Source organism: Terrapene carolina, unplaced genomic scaffold (assembly GCF_002925995.2).
Source record: "Terrapene carolina triunguis isolate 2854851 unplaced genomic scaffold, T_m_triunguis-2.0 Scaffold461, whole genome shotgun sequence".
Taxonomy (NCBI): domain Eukaryota; kingdom Metazoa; phylum Chordata; order Testudines; family Emydidae; genus Terrapene; species Terrapene triunguis.
The window spans coordinates 2048528-2072032 of NW_020664812.1; the positions used below are offsets into that span (position 1 = coordinate 2048528).

Consider the following 23505-nt stretch of genomic DNA (forward strand, 5'->3'; position numbering starts at 1 on the left):
AAAATTTTTTTGCTTGGGGCAGCAAAAAACCTAGAGCCGGCCCTGCTGGTGGTAAGTGGGGTGGTGGTGTTCCCCACAACAATAACAGGAGTTACCACCACCCTAGGAGCAGAGATGTAACCTCACTCAGTCCAAGGACAAACTCCCTCCACAAAGTCCCCAGGAGTCCTCCTCTTCCTCCTCCACGGCAGTAGCAGGCTTTGATCCAGCAGCAGCTAGCCAGCCAGCCAGGGGAGACCCAGAAATGGTAGTGGTGGGCTCAGTGACTCCTCTCTGGAGAGAGGGCAGGCTGGCAGGCCCCCCCGCATTGCAGTAGCAGCAGCCAGAGAGAGCTCCAGCCAGCAGGGCAGCCAGAGCAGAATGACCAGCAGCTGGAGTGGGGCGGAGTGGACTCCCACTTACCCAGAGGGGGAAGGGCCACTCTGGGAATCCTGGTGGGCATAGCCAGGCTGGGCTTGCCCCTCCCGCTGGAAGTTAAGGGGTGGGACAGGAAGTATAAAGATGCAGCCTCCTCTAACCCACTTAAGTCTGAACCAGAGAAGACAGCAGATATCTCCAGGTTCCTGCAGAACCCCCGAGCTGAACCTGTGCCGTGTCATGCTCAACCCCTGTAGGGGACTGACCTAGGTGGGGAGCTGCCAAGACTGCCACTTGCCACATACCTCAAAGGGATAGGGATGGGGATGAGGATGAGGGATAGCTCAGTGGTTTGAGCATTGGCCTGCTAAACCCAGGGTTGTGAGTTCAATCCTTGAGGGGGCCATTTAAGGAACTGGGGTAAAAATCTGTCTGGGGATTGGGCCTGCTTTGAGCAGGTGGTTGGACTAGATGACCTCCTGAGGTCCCTTCCAACCCTAATATTCTATGACTTTGAGTCTCAGGTACATTATGGTGGGAGAGTAGGAAGTAGTGCAGGGACAGCTGACTGTAGTCTGGCTGCGTTGCTGCCTGAAGCCAGGTCACATGTTGCAGCCAGATACCCAGTGGCAGAACACTCTTCCACCGTTAGGGCCCTAGCTGGGACCTGGTGAAGTATGGTGGACCCAGGTCCCTCTACCCCCTGCTGCCAATCCCACCCCTGAGGTGGCAGCCTCCCCACCAAAGGCCAAAAGGCCTGCGTTTGTCTGCTGTCTACCTGAGCCAAGACATAAGGCAATAGACTTCCTACTGCTCTGCCTTAGGGGTCAGAGACCTCTGACCCCCATACCCCTTCCCTGTTTGGTTGCTCTGCCCTGCCTAAGGGCCTGAGCCCCTAGACTGTGTGTGTACTCTGCCCTATCCTGCCCGAGGGGCCCTCAACCCCAGCGCTTAACTCGCTAATCCCCTGAAAGCAGGCAGTACCCCAGTGATGTAGTGAGGCGTAGTGGTCTCCCACTGAGCCAGAGGGGGAGGGATGACTGCTAACCAACCACATCCCCAAACCAACACAAAGTCTTCTGTCAGCTCCAGCTCCACACAGCTTCCGGGGCTTCTCTAGCTTTCTGGCAGTGTCAGCCACTCTCTCCCTGCAGCTGCCTGCTGCCTTCTCTCTGAATCACCTCATTCCTCTCTGGTGGGCTCCACTCCTACTCAGGGCTGGCTTAGCCTCAGGCTCTCCAGCCCATGGGAGGCTGCCCTCGAACATAGCAGACAAAACCACAGGACTAAAGAGGGACTTGGACACCCAATTCCCTGAGGTTGCTTTAGAAACCTCAGCTAAAGGCTTATAATTTGTCACCCTAATGTGGGCTGTAGCAGAGGGATGGTGTGCTAGGCTGACAGAGATGCTCTCGACCACCCAATCTTCAGTGCATGTTAGACAAAGGGCAATCTTGCCAAAACTTCCCCTCCTTTGTGCCAACTCTGGAGCTCCAAATGAGTCACCCCCTTTGCCCAGGACGCTCCATTCCTTCCTTTCCATCACTCATCCACTGTTCCCCACTTCCATTATCAGCCAGTCAAGGCACAGGGGCTTTCCTTACACCATCATTTCCCTGACTCAGCATGAGCAGGGTGGTGGGGGAAACAGTCTCCCCCACTCCCAAAAGGAGCAGGACGGTGGGAGAACGACCTCCCCCTCAGCTTTTGCCTGAGGTGGAGTCTCTGATGCAACAGCAGGTGGTAGCTGCGGCTGAAGCGCTCCCCACACTCCCCGCATTGGTAGGGGTGCTCCCCTGTGTGGATCCGCTGGTGCTGGGTGAGCGCCGAGTTCTGTTTGAAGCTCTTGCCACACTGGCGGCAGGAGAAGGGCCGCTCCCCCGTGTGCGTGCGCTGGTGCTGCACAAGGTTGTATCTCTGCGTGAAGCTCTTCCCGCACTGGGCGCAGGGGTAGGGCCGCTCCCCCGTGTGCGTGTGCTGGTGTTTGATAAGGGTCGAGCGCAGGCTGAAGCGCTTCCCGCAGTTCCCGCAGGGGTAGGGCTTCTCCTGCGTGTGGGCACGCTGGTGCGTGATCAGGTCTGAGCTGCGACTGAAGCGCCTCCCACATTCAGCGCACTTGAAGGGCCTCTCTCCCGTGTGGATGCGCTGGTGCATGATCAGTGTCGAACGCTGGTTGAATGTTTTCCCACATTCGGGGCACTGGTGGGATCGGGCGCCTAGGTGGGTTCTCTGGTGCGCCAGGAGCTCTGTGCTCTCCTTGAATTGGCTCCCACACGGGGCACATTGGCAGTCTCTCTCCGGCAGGGGAGATCTCAGGGGCTGAGGGGGCTCTGAGCCAACACCTTCTGCTGGCATACAAGGCTGCTCCCCTGTGTGGCGTCTCTGCTGGTCTGAGCCAGCACTGCAGCTCTGCTCACTTCCTGCACGCAGACGTGGTTTGCCTCCTGCATGTGTGAGCTGGTGCTGGGTGAGTGCAGAGTTCTGGCTGCAGTTCCTGCTGCAGTTCCTACAGAGGAAGGGTTGCTCCCTCATCTGCACACACTGGTGCTGGGCCAGGTGCATGCTCTGCGTGAAGCTCTTGGCGCAATCCCCGTACCAGTATGGCTTCTTGCCTGCATGGATGAGGCAGTGTTTGGTGAGCACTGACTTCACGGTGTAGCACTTCCCACACTCCCTGCACTGGTAGGGCTGCTCCCCCATGTGCATGGGCTGGTGCGTGGCCAGGTCCGATGTGCAGGCGAAGAGCTTCCCACACTCACCACACTGGTAGGGCTTCTGGCCAATGCAGCACTGGTGCTGGGTGAGCTCTGAGCTGGTGCCAAAGACCTGCCCACACTCTGTGCATGGGTAGGCTCTCTCCCCAGCATGAGTGCACTGAGGCTGGGTGAGGCGTGAGCTCTGGGCGAAACACTCTCCGCATGGGTAGGACCGCTTGCCTGTGTGGATGCGGCAGTGCCTGTTGAGGGTGGAGTGGATGCTGAAGCTCTTCCCACACTTACCACACTGGTAAGGCCGCTCCCCTGTGTGCATGCACCCGTGCGCGGCTAGGTCCGAGGTGCGGGTAAACCACTTGCTGCACTCCCCGCATTGGAAAGGGTGCTCTCCTGTGTGCACCCGAAGGTGCTGGGTGAGTGATGAGTTCTGGCTGAAGCTCTTGCCGCACTGGCAGCAGGAGAAGGGCCGCTCCCCTGAGTGCATGCGCTGGTGCTGCACAAGGTTGTATCGCTGCGTGAAGCTCTTCCCGCACTGGGCACAGGGGTAGGGCCGCTCCCCCGTGTGTGTGCGCTGGTGTTTGATGAGGGTCGAGTGCAGGCTGAAGTGCTTCCTGCAGTCCCTGCATGGATAAGGCTTCTCACCGGTGTGGACACGCTGGTGCTGGATGAGGTGGGAGCGCTGCGTGACCTGCTTGCCACACTCCCCACACTTGTGGGGCTTCTCCGAGTGCCTCCTCTTGTGCGCCACGAGGTCCAAGCTCTGGCTGAATCTCCTCCTGCAGTGGGTGCACCTGTTGCTCCCATGGTGCTTCGTGATGCTGACATTGAGGTTCCCAGACTCCTTATCCCAGGGAGTGGATTCAACCTGTCTCTTCCCTGGAGCATTTCTCCGCTGCCTCTCTGGCCTGCACCGACTGTGCCAGGCTTTTGCCCCAGCGGGACTTGAGGAAACATCCCCTCCCAATGGCCGCCCATGTGATTCTGCACCTGCAGGACCTTCTTGCCAAGGATTCCCCTCTTTATTTTGGTCTTCGTTGTGCCACCTGCCAAAGCTAAGGGGGAATCCAGGTTAGAGTCACTCTGCACAGAGGGGTAGGGAAGAGAGAGAGGAGTGTCAGAATTGAGCACCAAATGCCTGAGTCTCTCCACTGAGATTGGAGACCTCCCACAATGGAGAGGCTACAGCTTGGGAGCAGGGACATGGGGGAGAAAGAGAGAGAGAGTGAGGTGAGTGTGTCTCTTTTCCAGATACCACCTTCTGCCTCCATCCCAGTAACTTTTAACCCATTCCTCACCTGTGCAGGGGCCTCTTGGGATCTCCATTTCCTCAGAGCTCTGGGGCCCTGGGCTACTCAGATCCTTCTTTTGTTCCATCTGGGAAATCAGATCGGGAACTGGAAAACCTGCTCACAGGAGAGTAAATGAGAATGTGTTATGCCAGGGTAGAAGGCTGCTCAAGTGGTTAAGACCCAGGCCTGGCAGCCTGGATGACTAGGCCCAGTTTCTGACTCTCACAGGTTGTGGTGAGAACTTGCTGTGACTGGGCACAGCTTCCCCCAGCCCGCAAGGGCACGCGGCCATAGCCAGTGCTCTTTGGCACTTTTATTGTCCAAAACACAAAAGTTTGCTCTGCTCCCCCTTGGCCACGTTCCCCAAGCAGTTGTCCCTATGTACCTGCCAGGCAGGCCTGCTGACAGTAATTCCGGGCCCCAAGGACAGGGCCGTCCCTAGCGGGGTGTGGGGTCCAGGGCGGAAGTGACGAAAATCACTTCCAGGACTGACTGCGCTGGCCAATTATGCCGGCTCGCAGGGCCCCCCAAAGCACAGAGCCTGGAGCGGTCGCGTGCACCTAGGAGCCCTGTGGCCTGCCTGGTTGATTTAGAAGGGCCCTTTTAAATTGCCCCGGCTCCTGGGCAATTGCCCCTTTGCCCCTCCCCACTCCCGCCCCCCATTGGCGGGCCTGCTGCCAGGTTCCCACTGCCTCCTCTCCCAGGACACTCGAGCAGTCCTGCTGCTCCTGCTTCCTAGCACTGACTCCTTGGGCCTCACACTCTCCCTCTTCTCCATGCCCAAGTGCCCTCTTTTAAAACCTAATCTGGGTCAGCTGATGCGGCACAAGTGTGCTGGCCCTGCTCACTTAAAGGGCCAGTGTCACCCTGTGATACTTATGTAAATCCACTTCTTAATGTCTACATGAACATGCACCTGAAGATGGAGGATTAGCCCCACTGACGTGTTTCTGCTTCTTATCCCTGGGCGGAGATGTGGAAAGGACAGTCCCTGACACAGACTATGGGGACAGCAGGGGCTGATCCCCTTCAAACTAAAGAGCCCTGAATTTAAGTTGACCCAGCCACCCCAGAGACTAAACAGCAGCTAATATCCAAGGGGGATGAAGCCTCACCCAGCAAGTGGATGTTCCTGAAATTCTCCTGCATGACATCCCTGTAGAGGTCCCTCTGCCGCTGGTCCAACGGGGCCCACTCTGCTGGGGTGAAATACACGGCCACCTCCTCAAACACCACCGGCGCCTGGAACAACAAGCATCCCCCGCTCAGCGTCAGCTGCTCCTGGGACAGCGCCCCACCCCCAGAGCAAGAACATACAGCAGAGGTATTGGCCCTGAGGTGCATAGACGAGGTCCTCAGCATCATGGCCACTCTCCATGCCCTAGGTTCGTCAAAAGTGTTGTGTGTTGGGACTGTGTGAAGAAGGAGATGAGACTATGCGGGGAGGGAATGGAGAAAGATAGAGGTGCTGAGGGGCAGCTTGTGGGGATGGAGTGGCTGTGATGTGAGAATTTACAATAACCCGAGTTGTAAGGGTTTGGGGATTCCCTGCCCTCTGTTCTGTCCTCAAGCCTCCTCCTGACCGGTCACACATCCCAGGTTAGCTGTTTCTACATCCACCTCCTCTGAACGGCTGCTACAATCTGGCTTGAGCTGCAAATCCCTTATGTGGCTGATTCCTTAGGCAAACTTACCTGTGTCGAATGCTTGCTGATTCCCGCCCCCTGTGCATGCAGTGACCCCAGGTTCCCCAATGCCCCTCTAGATCATTGCTTCCCCCTAGAACAGGGGTCTCAAACACACGGTCCGGGGGGCTATTTCTTGTGGCCCGCCAAGCAGCCCGCGCGCCCCCCCGGCCTACCTCCAGGCCGGGGGTGGGCAAACTACACCCGCGGGATTGCCCCCCTCGAGCCCCGCACCGCTCCCTGAAGCGGCTGGCATCACGTCCCTGCAGTGGGGGGAGGGAGGGGGGGAGGAGCAGAGGGTTCCCTGTGTTGCCCTGGTTTCCAGGCACCGCCCCCCCACAGCTCCCATTGGCCGGAAACGGGGAACCGCAGCCAATGGGAGCTTCGGAGGAGGTACCTGGAGGAGCGGCAAGCAGTGCACGGAGCCCTCTGCCTGCCCTCCCTCCCCCGGGGGCTGCAGGGACATGCTTCCAGCTGCTTCGCGGAGTGGGGCCGGGGCCGGGGCCGGGGCCGGGGCCGGGGCAGGCAGGCAGCCTGCCCTGGCGTGCACCACTGCCACCCCGGAGCCTGAAGCCCTCCTGCACCCCACCCCCCAACTCCCTGCCCTGAGCCCCCTGCCTGCACCCCAATCCCCTGCCCTGAGCCTCCTGCCGCATCCCACATCCCTCCTGCACCCCAACCCCCTGCCCTGAGCCCCCTGCTGCATCCCACACCCCTTCTGCACCCCAACCCCCCTGCCTGAACCTTGACCCCCTGCCGCACCCCTCACCCGTCCTGCACCTCACACCCCAACCCCCCTGAGCCCCCTGCTGCACCCTGACCCCTTCCTGCACCCCACACCCCAACTCCCTGCCCTGAGCCCTCTGCTGCACCCTGCACACCTCTTGCACTCCCTGCTCTGAGCCCCCACCACACCCCTCCAGAGGAGGAGGCGGAGTTGGGGTGGAGACTTCGGGGAAGGGGTGGGAAGAGGCAGGGCACGGGCGGGGCCTCATGGAAGGGATGGAGTGGGGGCAGGGCCGAGGGCAGCGAGGGCGGGTGTGTCAGTGATGCGGCCCTCGGGCCAATGAACTAGTCCTCATGTGGCCCTCCTGGTCATTTGAGTTTGAGACCCCTGCCCTAGAAGCTCAACACAGCCAGCTGCCAACCATGACTCCTCCCACTCTACCCTTAGCTCGTCCTCCTCGAGTTTGTGTTGGCTGGCAAGGATATTATAGAGCAAATGTCCCATCTGCCCTTTCTTACCTGCCTTCCGGTCCCCGCAAAGTTCGCACCACAGCAAATCTCCTTGCAATGTCCCTGTGAGGTAGGGCACTGCTATCGTCCCCAACTGGAAAATGGGGAATCGAGGCACACAGCAATAACCCAATAATCACCTTAAGAGAAGCTGGAGACTCAGGCTACATCTACACAAGAGACCTTGCAGCAGCACAGCTGTACCACTGCAGCTGCGCCGCTGTTAGGTCTCCTACGTAGCCTCTATGCTGGCGGGAGAGAGCGCTCCCATTGGCATAATTAAACCACCCCCAAGGAATGGTGGTAGCTATGTCGGTGGGAGAGCGTCTCCTGCCAGCATAGCACTGTCCACACCGGCACTTCTGTCAGTGTAATTTATGTTTTTTTTCCACACCCCTGAGCAATGTAAGTTTTTACCAACAAAAGTAGTAGTGTAGACATGGCCTCAGGGAGGAGATAATTGATAGAAATTCCAGCCAGGTTCCCTTCTGAGGGACATGCAAACAGAACCCACAGGGCAGCATATGTTGCACATCCTCCTCTTGCCTGACTCATACACAGTTGGAGTCTGTTACAACACAAGCTACAGATGCTACTTCTTTAGCTCAACCTGTAGATGCTCATGCTTTTAGCTCAAGGTCTCTGGTTCAATCCCTGATTCCAACCAAGATGGCAGCTTATTCCACAATTGCCCCATAGGGGAATTTTCTCGCACATTGTTTGTTTGTCAGGACTGATTTCCACCTTGGAGCAGGAGGGCTTATAGCCCCAGTAAGGGCATTCTTTCATGCTCTCTAATGTCAGTGCCAATCAATATTGCTGGCGAGTTCTATTGGTTTGGCCAGGACTGATTTATACAGTGAGTCAATGATGGTGGGAATTTTGCCCTTTGTTTGTAGGTTTGTACAACTGCCTTGAGCAGGTGGGACCAATCAGACGAAACGGGACCAACCCAGAGGTAAACCTGCATGGGAGAGGGGGGATTTGGCCAAACCGAGAAATAAAAAATTGGCCATTGCAATATTGAGTTTCAAGGCAGAGGAGAGTGTGATGAAGTGGGGATTTTCCCTTGCTATGTGCTATGTGAATTTTACTGTTTTGCATGAATACTGTGTGTGCCTCAGTTTCCCTGTGTGCTGCACCAATATCTCGTGGTGGGAATAGGGGTATGCGGCTTTGGCTGAGACCTCTGGGACAGGTGAGGCTGCTCCAGCTGCCTGCATGTATACTAAGGCCAGTAACCTGAGACCCAGGAGGGGGATGCAACCAGGGATGGCCAGGTGACTCTTTGCCCCAGGAAGCAAGACAAAGACAAGGAGGAGTAATGGGGGTGTCTGAGGTCGGGTCGCTGGACACTGGCAGTCTGCTTGGGGGACTGGAAGAGGGGGAGTCCAGAGCATCTGGCCCAGGACTCTTCAAGATGGGGTTGGCTGAAAGTCACTGTTTTCTGTGCTAACAAGTTCTGTTCTACGCTGTTTTCCTGTCAACTATAAACCTTCTGTTTTGCTGGCTGGCTTAGAGTCACTCCTGACCGTGGATTTGGGGTGCAGGACCCTTTGTCTTCCCCAGGAGCCCTGCCTGGGCAAACTCGCTGCAGGAAGCCCACAGTGTGGAAGGGGATGCTGAATGCTCCAAGGTCAGACCCAGGAAGGTCAAAGCTGTGTAAGCTTCTTGCCCTGGCGACAGTATGCGCAAAGAGAGGAGGCTGCCCCAGAGTCCTGACTGGCTTCATATGGAGTAGTTTCAGAGCACTGTCCGGTGACTCTGTGACAACTGGTGGCATTGGTGGGATAAACTGCATCCCGTGGACAGAGCATTCTGCAGTAAGTGACTGGGGAGTAGTAAAACGAAGGGGGATTCGCAAGAGACAGGCGTGCTGAAGGCTCAGAGGTGCAGTTCCAGGAGGTGGAGGAGCCTACGGCTTAACCCCTAGAGAGAGTGGACCCCTGAAAAGGGCTGTCGAGCTGAAGGGGTTCCTCCCAGGGACTATGGGGAGCTGAGACCGCACAGGCCTATGAGTCTGTGACAACTTGGGAACAGCAAAGAAATGGCCTATAACCATCTCCTTAAGAAGGACATTGTAGAGCTGTGCAGAGACACTGCTGTGCATTGGGAAGTTCATGAAGGCGCAGCTGATTGCTCAGTTGGAAGAGGATGATCGTTCTAAAGAGCCAGTTCCTGACCAAGCTTGGGCCGTGAAAGAGGCTGGGAGCAGCGAGGCAGCCCCAGGTCCCACACCAGTTCCTGACCTGGCTGGAGCCGCAAGAGAAGCTGGAAGCAGCCGGGCATCCCCAAGACCCTTGTCCCTGACCAGCAGGAGGTCTCCGTCGGGTTCCCCGTCGGTGGATCTGAGACCGATGGAATTGGAACTGAGATTGAAGGAGTCAGAGGACCATGAGAGACAGGGAAGGCGTGAAGCAGAACAGCAAGTGAGACAGCAGCAGCATGAACTGGCGATGGCTGAGCTGAGAGGCAGAAGGACCCATCCGGGGTGAGTGGGGATGGACCCTGGGGTGCCAATTCCGCAGGGAACCTCGACACTAAATTGCTGCCCCAGGTCAAGGAGCGGGGAGATATAGATGGCTGTCTCGCAGCCTTTGGGAAGGCTCACAGTTGGAACCAGGCTGACCCTGCAGAAAGGCTCTAGTGTCCAGCCCCTTCCTGGGTCCCAAGGCCATAGAGCTGTTTAGCCAGATGGGCGGTGTGGCAGATTGGCGCTCTCACTCCTGGCTCCAGCATATATATTATCTGCATGGACTCTCCTGGGCTCAGGCCCCTCGGATCCCCAATGGAAGCAGAAGGTGGTGGTCAATGGGGAGACATTCCTGGGTTGGCAAGATCCTGGGACAGAGAGAACTGTTGTCAGGGCCCGGGTGGTGCAGCCTCACCAGATGCTGAGGGGCTGTGTGACCTGGGTGAAGGTCCCAGGGATGAAGCTCCTCGCCTTGCCTATGAACATAAGAATGGCCGTACTGGGTCAGATCAAAGGTCCATCCAGCCCAGTATCCTGTCTAGCAACCGTGGCCAATGCCAGGTGCCCCAGAGGGAGTGAACCTAACAGGTAATGATCAAGTGATCTTTCTCCTGCCATCCATCTCCACCCTCTGACAAACAGAGGCTAGGGACACCATTCCTTACCCATCCTGGCTAATAGCCATTAATGGACTTAACCTCCATGAATTTATCCAGTTCTCTTTTAAACCCTGTTATAGTCCTAGCCTTCACAACCTCCTCAGGCAAGGAGTTCCACGGGTTGACTCTGCGCTGTGTGAAGAACTTCCTTTTGTTTTAAACCTGCTGCCCATTAATTTCATTTGGTGGCCCCTAGTTCTTATATTATGGGAACAAGTAAATAACTTTTCCTTATTCACTTTCTCCACATCACTCATGATTTTATATACCTCTATCATATCCTCCCTTAGTCTCCTCTTTTCCAAGCTGAAAAGTCCTAGCCTCTTTAATCTCTCCTCATATGGGACCTGTTCCAAATCCCTAATCATTTTAGTTGCCCTTCTCTGAACCTTTTCTAGTGCCAGTATATCTTTTTTGAGATGAAGAGACCACATCTGTATGAAGTATTCAAGATGTGGGCTTACCAGGGATTTATATAAGGGCAATAAGATATTCTCCGTCTTATTCTCTATCCCCTTTTTAATGATTCCTAACATCCTGTTTGCTTTTTTGACTGCCGCTGCACACTGCGTGGACGTCTTCAGAGAACTATCCACGATAACTCCAAGATCTTTTTCCTGATTAGTTGTAGCTAAATTAGCCCCCATCATATTGTATGTATAGTTGGGGTTATTTTTTCCAATGTGCATTACTTTACATTTATCCACATTAAATTTCATTTGCCATTTTGTTGCCCAATCACTTAGTTTTGTGAGATCTTTTTGAAGTTCTTCACAGTCTGCTTTGGTCTTAACTATCTTGAACAGGACTTGCATCTGAAGAAGTGAGGTTCTTACCCACGAAAGCTTATGCTCCCAATACTTCTGTTAGTCTCAAAGGTGCCACAGGACCCTCTGTTGCTTTGAACAGTTTAGTATCATCTGCAAACTTTGCCACCTCACTTTTTACCCTTTACCTATGGCTCAGATTCCTGTGCAGACATAGGAGGGGTCGGGCTGGCTGGTAGTTGGGTTCTCCAAGATATTGGCTGTGACCTCCTGTTAGGGAATGACTGTCTCTCTTTGGGACAGGATCCAGGCCCTGCTCCTGTACCAGCCGAGGATTTGAATTTGAATCCAGGGAATCAATCAGCTGAGACTGAAGCGGTCAGTGAAAATGTAAATGACCTGGCTGGCAGGGAGAAGGAGCTGCTAAGCTTAGGTGCCCTGCCTGTCTATAACCAGTGCCCTGGAGCTGAGTGGGACAGAGATATTCCCTATGCCCCTGCATGGGGGGAGGTGGCTCACACCGGCTCTGATGCTGTGAGCAAAGCAGCGTGCTCGCTGCCTACCCTCACTGGGACAGCAGGGGCAAAGCTGAGCCCAGAGGGATCATAGACCCAGTTGAGTGTGAGGAACCACAGCCAGGGCGGGACAGCTGCTAACCAGGATTTCCTTGTCCAGAGATGCAAAAGGTCTGGGGCAAAGGTAAAGCAGCCTTGAGACACCTGCCTGTCATAGAAGAGCCTTTTCAGAAGGGGGCCATGGCCATAATGGGGCCCCTCAGCAAGGCAACCTGGGCAGGGAAAAAAATACATTCTGGTGGGGGTAGATTTTTTTGGTACCTGTTACCCAGAGGCAGTGGCTCTGTCCTCCACTGAGGCAGACACTATGGTAGATGTGCTGTTGACTGTTTTCAGCAGAGTGGAGTTCCCCAAGGAGGTCCTTACAGTCCAGGGGTCCAACTTTGTCAACCCTTCTCCAGTGCTTGTAGGAGAAATGTGGGGTCCGGCACACCTGAACCTTGGCGTAGCACCCTGTCCAGTGGGGTGGTGGAGAGATTTAATGGGACCCTGAAGATGATGCTGAAGACTTTCCTGGTCCAGCATCTGCAGGACTGGGACAAGCATTTACCCCACCTGTTTGCGTACAGGGAAGTGCCCCAGGAACCCATGGGGTTCTCTCCTTTGCAGTTGCTGTATGGGAATGGAGCAAAGGGACCCCTGGACTTGGTGAGGGATGAATGGGAGGGGAAGGCCTCCCCCGATGGAGAATCAGTGGTGGAGTATGTACTGACTTTCCGGGAAAATCTCACTGAGCTCATGGGTCTGGCCAGGGAGAACCTAGCCAGGACCCAAGGGAGGCAGGTCTGGTACGACCGCTCAGCCTATGGGACCAGGTGAGGGTTCTCATCCTGGTGAGGATGAATAAGCTGCCTGGGACGAGTCCTTCAAGGTCATCAAGCAGCTGAATGAGGAAAATTATGTGGAGGAAATGTCCAACCGGGCTCACAGCCACTGAGGGGACCATGTCAACATGCTAGAGCCATAATGTGACAGGGAGAGACTGGTGCTGGCCATGTGTGGCCAGTGGGAGAAGGGGGAAGACCCCCCCGGTGGGTCTCTTCCCTGAGACAAGAGCCGGCCTCTTGCTGGAATCAATACGCCTCTCTGACCTGCTAACCCCTGCCGAGCAGGCAGAGATCAGATAGGTGCTGCATTCGTACCAACAGCTGTTTTCCAACTGGCCTGGGCTCACTAACCAAGCTGTCCATTTGGTGGAGATGGGAGCTGGCCCTCCCATCAGGTGTTCCCCATTCAGAGTAACTGGGAACACAGCCCAGCCCTGGAGGGAGAGGTCAGAGAATTGCTGGCTTTAGGGTGATCCAGCCATCCACCAGCCCTGGGGCCTCTCCCATGGTGCTGGTCCCTAGGGTCGATCTGATTTTGTGTAGCCTATCAGAAGCTCAATGCTATCACCATGTCTGGTGCCTGCTCCATGCCTGGGCCTGATGAGAGCCTAGATAAGTTGGGAGGGGGAGGACTGGCACTACTGGCAGGTGCCTTTGGATCCAGATGCCAGGTTGAAACCTGCTTTTGTCACCCCTTTGGGGCTGTACAAATCCCTGGTCCTACCTTTCGGCCTCAAGGAGGTGCTGGTCACTTGCCAGCATCAGGTGGATCAGTTACTGAGGGGGATGGAGAATTTTACCCTGTGGTGTTAGCCAGACCTGGGAGGACCATATGTCCCAGGTGAAGAGGGAGCTGGATTGCCTCTAAGCTGCAGGACTGACTGTAAAAGCTGGCAAGTGCAAGGTGGGGATGGCAGAGGTGTTGTACCTGGGCCTCAAGATGGGGAGCGGCTGCCTAAAGCCAGAGCCGACCAAGGTGGAGGCCATCAGAGATTGGCCCGCTCCCCAGACTAAGAAACAGGCCCAGGCCTTTAATGAGATTGAGGGGTACTACCCGAGGTTTGTGCCCCACTTCAGCTCTGTTGTCGGCTTCCATCACTGAGCTATGCAAGAAGGGTAAGCCAGACAAGCTGGTCTGGACCAGCCAGTGCCAGAGGGCGCTCTGCACGCTCTGGTCAAGGGCCCGGTGCTGGGAAACCCAGACTTTGACAAGCCCTTTATGGTGTTCACCACTGCCTCAGACACAGGGCTGGGCATGTTGCCAATGTAAATTGATGCAGAAGGGGAGAAAAAACCCATCATGTACCTGAGCAGGAAGCTGCTGTCCCGGAAGCAGAGCTATGTGGCCATAGAGAAGGAATGCCTGGCCCTCGAGTGGGCTCTTAAAGGCTGCAGCCGGATCTATTTGGGTGCCACTTCACTGTGTACACTGACCACTCGCCCTGTCATGGTTGCACCAGATGAAAGGGGACAATGCCAAGCTCCTGAGGTGAAGTCTGTCTCTCCAGGATTATGACATGAAGGTGGCCTATGTTAAGGGGAGTGCAATGTTATAGCTGATGCTTTGTCCCGGGGTCGGGGGCTTGAACTTTCCCAGGCCACTGGCTAAAGTGACCTCTCTCAGTTTGGTCTCAAAGGGGGAGAGATGTGACGAAGTGGGGATTTTCCCTTGTTATGTTGCATGTGAGCCTATGTGAGTTTTACTGTTCTTCATGAATAATGTGTGTGTCTCAGTTTCCCTGTGTGCTGCACCAATACCTTAGGGGTGTGTGACTTTCGCTGAGACCCTCTGGTGCAGGTGAGGCTGCTCCACCTGGTAACCTGAGACCCAGGAGGGGAATGCAACAAGGTGACGACCAGGTGACTCTTTGCCCGGGAAGTGAGACAAAGACAAGGAGGAGCAACGGGGTGTCTGAGGTCGGGTCACTGGAAGCTGGCAGTCTGCTTCAGGGGACTGGAAGAGGGGGAGTCCAGGGCATCTGGCCCAGGACTCCCCAAGATGGGCTTGGCTGAAAGTCACTGTTTTCTGTGCTAACAAGTTCTGTTCTATGCTGTGTTCCTGTTGACTTATAAACCTTCCATTTTATGCTGGCTGAGAGTCACTGCTGACTGGGGAGTTGGGGTGCAGGGCCCTTTGGCTTCTGCAGGAGCCCTGCCAGGGCAGACTTGCTGTGGGAAGTGCACAGTTTGAAAGGGGATGCTGAATGCTCTGAGGTCAGACCCAGGAAGGTCAAAGCTGTGTAAGCTTCTTGCCCTGGCGACTGTATGCTCAGAGAGAGGAGGCTCCCCCAGAGTCCTGACTGGCTTCACACGGAGTAGTTCCAGAGCATCGCCCCGGTGACTCCATGATAGAGAGTCCGTAGCTTCTTAGCAACCACACCCCAATTACTGCGTACAGATATGGGCACCATGTTGCCAGAAAGACCAGGGATGTAGAGAAAATTCAGAGAAGAGCAACAAAAAGGACCAGGGATCTGACAGGGTCAGTGGATTAACATTTGCCCAGGGGCAATCGATTTAAAAACACATTTTTCCTATTCCAGACAAAACATTGCTGTCCACTCCCACCCAAGCTCACTTGTGAAGCCACGAAGACAGAGGGGAGAAGCGGGGTCCATGAGCATCTCACAGACTCAGATTTTTAAGGCCAGAAGGGACAATCATGATCATCTAGTCTGACCTCTTGCACAAATCAGGCCATCTGAGTGCCTTCAGAAGGAAGCCAGTTTTGTACAGCACAGCAGTCGTGGGTTGCTGGTGCAAGATAGGGCAAAGAGGATTCATGTGCCTCAGTTGGTCACTTGCCCATCCTAAAGTTTGCCAGCTCCCATGTTAGATTAGAGAGAAAGATGCAGAAGACCTTACATAGGTACTTACTGGGCAATCTCCCCACTGTCAAACCAGATCTCTCCCCCACATTTTCCAGCACCTCTTTCACATGGCCACTTCACATCACATGACAGTGGCCAGGGCTGACAGTTCTCACCTGGGGCTGCTGCCACCCAGGCTCCTGGGGAATGAGCTGGAAATCCTCTGCCAGGGCCACGGCCTCCTGGCCACTCTCTGGGCCACGCTCCCACACCCAGCTCTGCATTTCCTCAGGCAGGAGGCTCAGGAACTGTTCAAGAACCAGCAGCTCCAGCACCTGCTCCTTGGTGCGGGTCTCCAGCTGCAGCCAGCAACGGGAAAGTTCCCACAGGTGGCCGTAAACCTCCCGTGGCCCCTCTGCCTCCTGGTAGCAGAAGCCCCTGAAGCGCTGGTGCTGCACCTCCTTGTTGTAGTGGCGAAGGATGGCTCCTTTCATCTTGGTGCCATCACTGGCCTCGCTGGCATCCCCCAGTTGCTGCCGCTCAGCACCAGCCAACTTGGGAACTCCCCAGTCACCCAGCACTGCCCTGCTGCAGGGCCTTTCTCTGCTTGATCCACTTTGTCCCCCGGGTCAGGGTTGGCTCCATCCAGCCTCTCCAGCTTCACGGTGCCTGGCACCTCCAGCCCTGGCACAGCTTGGGAGTGGAGCCCAGAGGCAGCAGCTCCTCCCTGCTGGGTGGCCATCTCCAGCCTTGGGGGACTGGCCTTGGTACCAGTCTCTGGCCTGTGCTCCGGATACACCCCATCTGTATGTAACTCCGCAGCCTGGGGCCAAAGGCCGGCTGTGCGCGCTTCAGTCTCCAGGCCCTAGGGCAGTCCCTTGCCCAGCGCCTGCCCCTCTGGGGGGACAGGGAGAAGGTACAGGGGCGGGCACTGCAGAGACGGAGGCTCCCTGCTCTATAGGGGCTGTCCCCCAGTGTCCCGGGAGGAGAAGGGCCCCCCTGCTCTATAGGGTTAGGGAGCTGGAGGGGATGAGGAAGTGGGGGATGGGCAGGGAGCTGGAGAGGATGGTTAGGGAACTGGAGGGCTGGTTGTGGGCAGGGAGCTGGGAGAGGATGGTTAGGGAGCTGGAGGGCTAGTTTTGGGCAGGGAGCTGGAGAGGATGGTTAGGGAGCTGGAGGGCTGGTTGTGGGCAGGGAGCTGGAGAGGATGGTTAGGGAGCTGGAGGGCTGGTTATGGGCAGGGAGCTGGGAGAGGATGGTTAGGGAGCTGGAGGGATGGTTGTGGGCAGGGAACTGGAGAGGATGGTTAAGGAACTGGAGGGATGGTTGTGGGCAGGGAGCTGGAGGGGATGAGGAAGTGGGGGATGGGCAGGGAGCTGGGGTTACCAGACCCTGGAAAGGGGAATAGCTGAAGGATCCTTGTCTTCTGCCTCTCTCCCCCCTTTCTCTCTTTGATTTGTTTGCTCCTCTTGCCATAGGCGTGCCCCCCGCACAGGAGAACCTGCTGGCTGAGCCCAGGGCCTTTGTCTCTGCAGCACCCCACACATAGGACCTAATCACATCAGCCACGCCATCAGGGGCTCATTCACCTGCACATCTACCAATGTGATATATGCCAACATGTGCCAGCAATGCCTCTCTGCCATGTACATTGGCCAAACCGGACAGTCTCTACGCAAAAGAATAAATGGACACAAATCTGACATCAGGAATCATAATATTCAAAAGCCAGTAGGAGAACACTTCAACCTCTCTGGCCATTCAGTAACAGATTTAAAGGTGGCGATTTTGCAACAGAAAAGCTTCAAAAACAGACTCCAACGAGAAACTGCTGAACTTGAATTGATATGCAAACTAGATACTATCAATTTAGGCTTAAATAGAGACTGGGAATGGCTGAGCCATTACACACATTGAATCTATTTCCCCCATGTTAAGTATCCTCACCGCTTCTTGTCAAACTGTCTTAAATGGGCTATCTTGATTATCACTACAAAAGTTTTTTTTTTCTCCTGCTGACAACAGTTCATCTTAATTAATTAGCCTCTTAGAGTTGGTTGGGCAACTCCCACTTTTTCATGCTCTCTGTATGTGTATATATATCTCCTCACTATATGTTCCATTCTATGCATCCGATGAAGTGGGCTGTAGCCCACGAAAGCTTATGCTCAAATAAATTTGTTAGTCTCTAAGGTGCCACAAGTACTCCTGTTCCTGCGATACAGACTAACACGGCTGCTACTCTGAGATCTTGTCTGAGAAGACCAAGGCAAAAAAAGCATTGAGTACTTCAGTTTTTCCACACCATCTGTCACTAGGTTGCCACTCCCATTCAGTAAGGGTCCCACACTTCTTGTTGCTAACATACCTGTAGAAACCCTTCTTGTTACCCTCACATCCCTTGCTAGCTGCAACTCCAATTGTACTTTGGGCTTCCTGATTACACCCCTGTAGGCTCGAGCGATATTTTTATACTTCTCTCTAGTGAGGTCTCACTAGGGAGTGTAGACTCAGCAAAATAACTCTCAAGTATTGATATTAAGAACAGAAGGGGAAATACAATCTTTGAGATGGAATCTCCACTTTTCCGCTTGGCACTGAGATTGGGGAGAGTCCTTTCCACACAGCTGCTCCAGGAGTCGCTCGCATTTAGGATTCTGCTGCTTCTTGTGTTGGGCTCAGTCAACTCTCCTAAGCACCTGGTGACCTCAGTTTACATGCCCTGGTTTCAGGGCTCATTGGAGGGGGCCACCCTCTGATTCCCATTGGACACGTGCCAAGGGAGTGCTTAGCTTTTAGCTCTTTCATTTCTTTGCCGCTTCCATTGGTATCCAGTAGATGGCGCTGGTGTATAACAGATTTATTCAACCCTTTTCTTATCGGAGGCATTTTAAGTTTGATTCATTTCAACGATTGTATTTCATTACTTGCCCCTGCTATCAGTTGGGATCCGCCTTTTAAGTAATTTCTCTTAATATCCCAAAGTTCTACCCTGGTTGATATTTTTCAACATTTCTCTGTCCTTGTGCCAGACAATGCCTATCAGAGCCGTAGGGCGAATTGGGGCGACTGCTCCAGGCCCTGTCCTGATGGGTGGCGGGTGAACCCCTGCTTTGGGAAGGCAAGCCTGCCGGCCCCATCCCTTCCACCCAAGGCTCTGCCCCGCCCCACCGGAGCTCCGAAACCCCCTCCCACCCTGTAAAAGGAGAAGCCCTGACTCTGAGGGGGCCCCGCGACTGGAGGAGCCCTGGCCCACCCGCCCCAGCCACATTGGGCTGAGCCTCTGTGACCGGTCCCCCTGACCCACCCCACCCAATCGCCAGGCTGAGCCGCCGGCCTCCCCACCCCTGAGGCCCCTCCCCCCCGCCAGAGTCGGGCCAAGCCACCGGCCTCCCCGAGCACCAGGCAAGGCCGAGCCGCCCGCCTTCCCCAGCACTGGGCCGGCCCCAGCGCCGGGCCAGGCTGGGCCGAGCCATCACCCTCCCCCAGCACCGTGCCGAGCCGCCGTGCCCCGAGTGCCTGCCAGGCGGAGTCAGGTGGAGTCAGGCCAGACCGAGCCACCGTCCCCAAAGCGCCAGCTCCTCCTGCCCCTGAAGGCCACACTCCCCCCACTGAGCTGCCGGACCCAGCAGCCAGCTGAGCCTGCTCCGTCCACTGGCTGCTGGCTCTCCACATCCCTCCTCACTCCCCCGTCCCGAGGAGGAGGGATGCAGTGAGCAGTGGGGATGGGAGGTGGCGTGGAGTGGAGGAGGCGGTGGGAGTCTCAGGGCCACCGCAGCCCAGGTGTCTGGCAGCGGGTCGGTGGCAGCACCATGGAAGGCCAGTGCGATTGGCCAGCGCGGTTGATTCCAGAAGAGACAAATCCGTCACTTCTGCCCCGGGCCCCACATCCCCCTAGGGATGGCCCTGCTGCCTATTATTCTCGAGTGCAACAGTTATTTACAATTAAAACCAATGAACCCCTTATAATCTTCTCAATTTGGAGGACAGACTCTGCAGTCTTTGCTTATACAAAAGCATTTCACATTATTTAGGACTTACAACAGAAGAGCTTTTTGTAGCTCGAACATTTCCTCCCTCACCAACAGAAGTTGGTCCAATAAAAGATACTACCTCCCCCACCTTGTCTCTCTAATAGAACAAGACACATCTTCCACATACAGAAGGATGTGGCTCTGAATCGCAAGGCAAACAAATGTGCAGATTCTAATTTGGGGTGAAAGATTATTCTCAGTCTATTTGATTTACAAGGAACACCATGTAGTTTATAATTTGGGGTGAAAACCTGTGGCTTGGATTTCTTGGGGGAACAGCTTATCCAGGTTGACCTTCAATCTTACAGCCACATTTCTAGTTGAATTTGCAGCTTCCCCACCCATCTCTTCTTGATCCACTCAGTGTACAATGGCAACTTTGCATAGGAAATGTGACCCTTGCTTGATAACTCAAGAGTTATTTTAACTAGGCTGGGAGGGAAAAAGAGGTTTATACATATGCAGGTTATGAGAGATTCTTGCCTAGGTGACTAGCAATACTCTGAGGGCAGATCTGTACTAGAAATGTATGTTGGCATCACTATGTCTCTAGGGGGGTGAAAAATCCACATCCCTGGGAGATGTCGCCATGCCAACCCAGAACTAGGACAATGGAAGAATTATTCAGTCAACCCAGCTACTGCCTCTTCGGGAGGTGGATTAACTACGCCAGTGGAGAACTCCTCCCGTCACTGTAGTGAGTGTCTACACTGTAGCTGAAATGAGATCCAGAGAGAGCAGGAGACAGAAAAACAAGCAGCAGTAGCAGACCACTAAATGCTGAAAGTGGAAGTAGCTGCCCACCAATGAATCATGGAGGAGAAAGAGAAGCAATGCCAACAAGAGCTCAAGCTATGGGAACTAAAAACAGAAAATCCTCAAGCAGTAATCAGTCCTCCCCAAGGGCCACAAGCTGTGCTCCACACACCGCCAATTGGATGGCAGGGGGGATACCTTCCTACTTTTGAAAGACTCTGTACATTGCATGAAATTCCAGAAGACAAGAAGGTTCCCACGCTAGTTGCAAATCTCTCAGGTAGAGCATTACATGTATTTGATTAAATGGAAATTGAACGGGCTTTGAAATATGCTGAATTTTAAAAGACTGTATTGCAAAGGTTTCAAATGATCCCTGAGGTATAGAGGTTAATGTTCAGAAACCTCAGAATGTGGGATAAAGTGAGTCACAGAGACTACGTATACAAGATGTGTGACTTGATGACAAAATGGGCAAAGGGGAAAGGAGCAGAGAATTACCACCAGTTATTTGATCTCTTTGCTCAGGAACATTTCCTGCACACGTGCTCTGAGGAGATCAGAGAAGCTGTTTGGGATAAATCCCTAGGTTCTGCACAGGAAGCAGCAGATCTGGCTATTTCCTGTGTACAAGCCAGAGAGTCCACTGAAAAAGAGAAGGGCAGAAGCCCGGGGTAAAGAGGGGACCCTATTTTACCCCTGGCAAAGGGGAGGGTGGTTTGGAACCCAGGCACTCACTTCCCCAGAACAAAGCACATTTGCAGACTCTCTTCTGAGACATAGGACAGTTCAAGAAGGTGTTTCATATGTCACTCCACTGAACACCGGAGGGACAACTGCCATGAGCAAAGGGAATCCTAACCCCCACACCGTCCAGCCCAGGTTAACGCAGCTATTGTAAACCCAGGATCCACAGACGTGTGGGAGAGGTTCCTGATGGATCGTGTACGTGACCCATTGGAGGTTCCTACCAACTTTCTTAAGGTTGCCAAAGTGAGTGACATCGAACGCCTGGGGACGGGTGGAGGGATGCTGGTGCCCAGGTCTCTCTACTCAGAGAGGGCATGGTCAGGTAGACGGACATGGTACCCGGGGAAATGTGGAACTCCTGGCCCGGGAGAAATTTAAAACCACTCTGCCTTTGGCTAACATGCACCTGCAGGGGAAGGGCTAGAAGGCCTTTTGGAAATTGGTGCCTCGGGCTGCATTCCAGACGGAGTGCTCACAGGTAACCACCTATTAGCTATGGCTAAGGCTGGTAACATAGCAACCCACAGCCATAAGGAACATTGCTCTATGATGCCTGGAGGGAATTGTGGAGGCAGAGAAACGACAAAGGACTGGCTGAGCTGAGGGAAAGTCTCTCCAGGGCTAAAGATGGAGGAGCCGCTCCCAGTGCAGGAGGCAGCTCAGAGCTGGCAGCCGACAGGGTGAATTAGAGGAATTTGCAGCAGAGCAGACCCAGCCCTACAAAGCACAAGGGGCGTCATCTCCAGGGTTCCCCGGCTAGGGAAACGGGGCAAGGTTTGTTGAGGAGGAGGGAAGATTGTCCAGGGAGGCTCCCGCAGGGAAAAACAGGACACTTGGGAAGCCTCACAAGCAGCTGGTGGTGCCTGTTATGCCTGGTCAAGAGCTAATATTAGCCCCTGGCTGTCCTTTGGCAGGGCACCTGCGGACACAGAGAAGTTACGGAAGGCTGAAAAGGGATTTGTACTGGCCGGCTGTTCAAAAAGAGGTGGGAGATGAGCGTAAGCCTTGTGACTTTCCTCAGGCATGTGCGGCATCTCCCAACGCTTCCCTACAGCCCTTACCTGCCATCAAGGAAGCAGGATTTCGGGTGGCAATGGGGAGCATGGGCCCTTTGCTTTGGTCAATCCAGAGGGGAATAACTCTAGTTGGGTGGTAGTGGGTTATAGTGCACACTCTCCAGCACCTGTTGCTCTAACACAGGGGCGGGCAAACTTTTTGGCCTGAGGGCCGCATCGGGTTTCATAAATTATATGGAGGGACGATTAGGGGAGGGGGTCATGACCTGGACCCCACCTCCTATCTGCCCCCCCCCGGGACTCCTGCCCCATCCAACCCCCCACCCCGTTCCCTGATGGCCCCCGCCGGGACCCCTGCCCCATCCACACACACACGCTCCCTGTCCCCTGACCGCCCCCTGACCCCCGCCACCCCATCCAACCCCTCCTCTCATTCCAGACGACCCCCCCGGGACCCCTGCCCCATCCAACCACCCCTTCTCCCTATCTCCTGACTGCCTCCGGAACCCCTGTCATCCAACCCCCCCTCCTTACTGGCTGCCCCCCGGGGACCCCTGCCCCCATTCAACCCCCTTTCACCCCCCCCGACCGCCCCAACCCCTATCCACACCCCCGCCCCCCACCCCGAACTCCCCTGCCCTCTATCCAACCCCCCCCCCCCAGCTCCCTTCCTCCTTACCGTGCTGCATGGAGCACCGGTGGCTGGAGCCGGGCCACGCTGCTGCCGCCACCACACAGCTCAGAGCACCGGGTCAGGCCGGGCTCTGCAGCTGTGCTGCTCCAGGAGCTCACAGCCCTGCCGCCCAGAGCATTGCGCTGGCGGTGGAGCGAGTGAGCTGAGGCTGCGGGGGAGGGGAGACAGCAGGGGAGGGGCCGGGGGCTAGCCTCCCGGCCCAGGAGCTCAGGGGCCGGGCAGAACGGTCCTGCGGGCTGGATGTGGCCTGCGGGCCGTAGTTTGACCACCTCTGCTCTAACACAAAGGCTTGAGACTGTGGCCAAAGCCCTTTCCATCACTATTTTCAGCCAAGTAGGTTTTCCTCAGAATATTTTGTCAGCTCCTGGGTCACATTTCATGGCCCGATGAGATGGGATGTTCACCCCAGCCCAGCCCTGCAGAGGTCGAGGTGACTCAGAAGGGCCACAGCTGGGGAGAGCCCAGGACTGATCAAGCCCAGCTGGGCAGGGGCAGGCTGAGGGTGTATAAAGCCAGGAAGCTGGCAGCAGAAGGAGGCTGCAGTCACTGTCTGAGCACAGGGAGGTGGGTAGGAGGAACCCCTCTGAGACCCTAGCCCTGCAAGAAGGGGCCACCCAGAGGAGTTGCAGGGGAGAAAGCAGAGTAGGGTCAGAAATGAGGGCTGAGATCATGTAGACAAGAGGTGGGCAAACTACGGCCCGCAGGACCATCCTGCCCGGCCCCCGAGATCCTAGCCCAGGAGGCTCACCCCCGCTCCGTCCCCTGCTCAGGGCTGGCTCTAGGTTTTTTGCCGCCCCAAGCAAAAAAATTTTGGCTCCCCCCCCCCCCCCCCCAACCTGTACCCTCCTGCTGTCCCAGCCCTG

General features: G+C 55.4%; 1 protein-coding gene across 1 annotated transcript; it reads right to left on the reverse strand.

The window, feature by feature from the left end:
* Positions 1–1965: 1965 nt before the first annotated feature.
* Positions 1966–15886, reverse strand: LOC112117117 (zinc finger protein 420-like). Its single transcript, XM_029913122.1, has 4 exons — positions 15569–15886; positions 5476–5602; positions 4367–4474; positions 1966–3995 (listed from the first exon to the last, which is right to left on the reverse strand). The coding sequence occupies exons 1-4, from the start codon at positions 15884–15886 to the stop codon at positions 1966–1968; spliced, it is 2583 nt and encodes an 860-aa protein (XP_029768982.1).
* Between the last annotated feature and the right edge of the window lie 7619 nt (positions 15887–23505).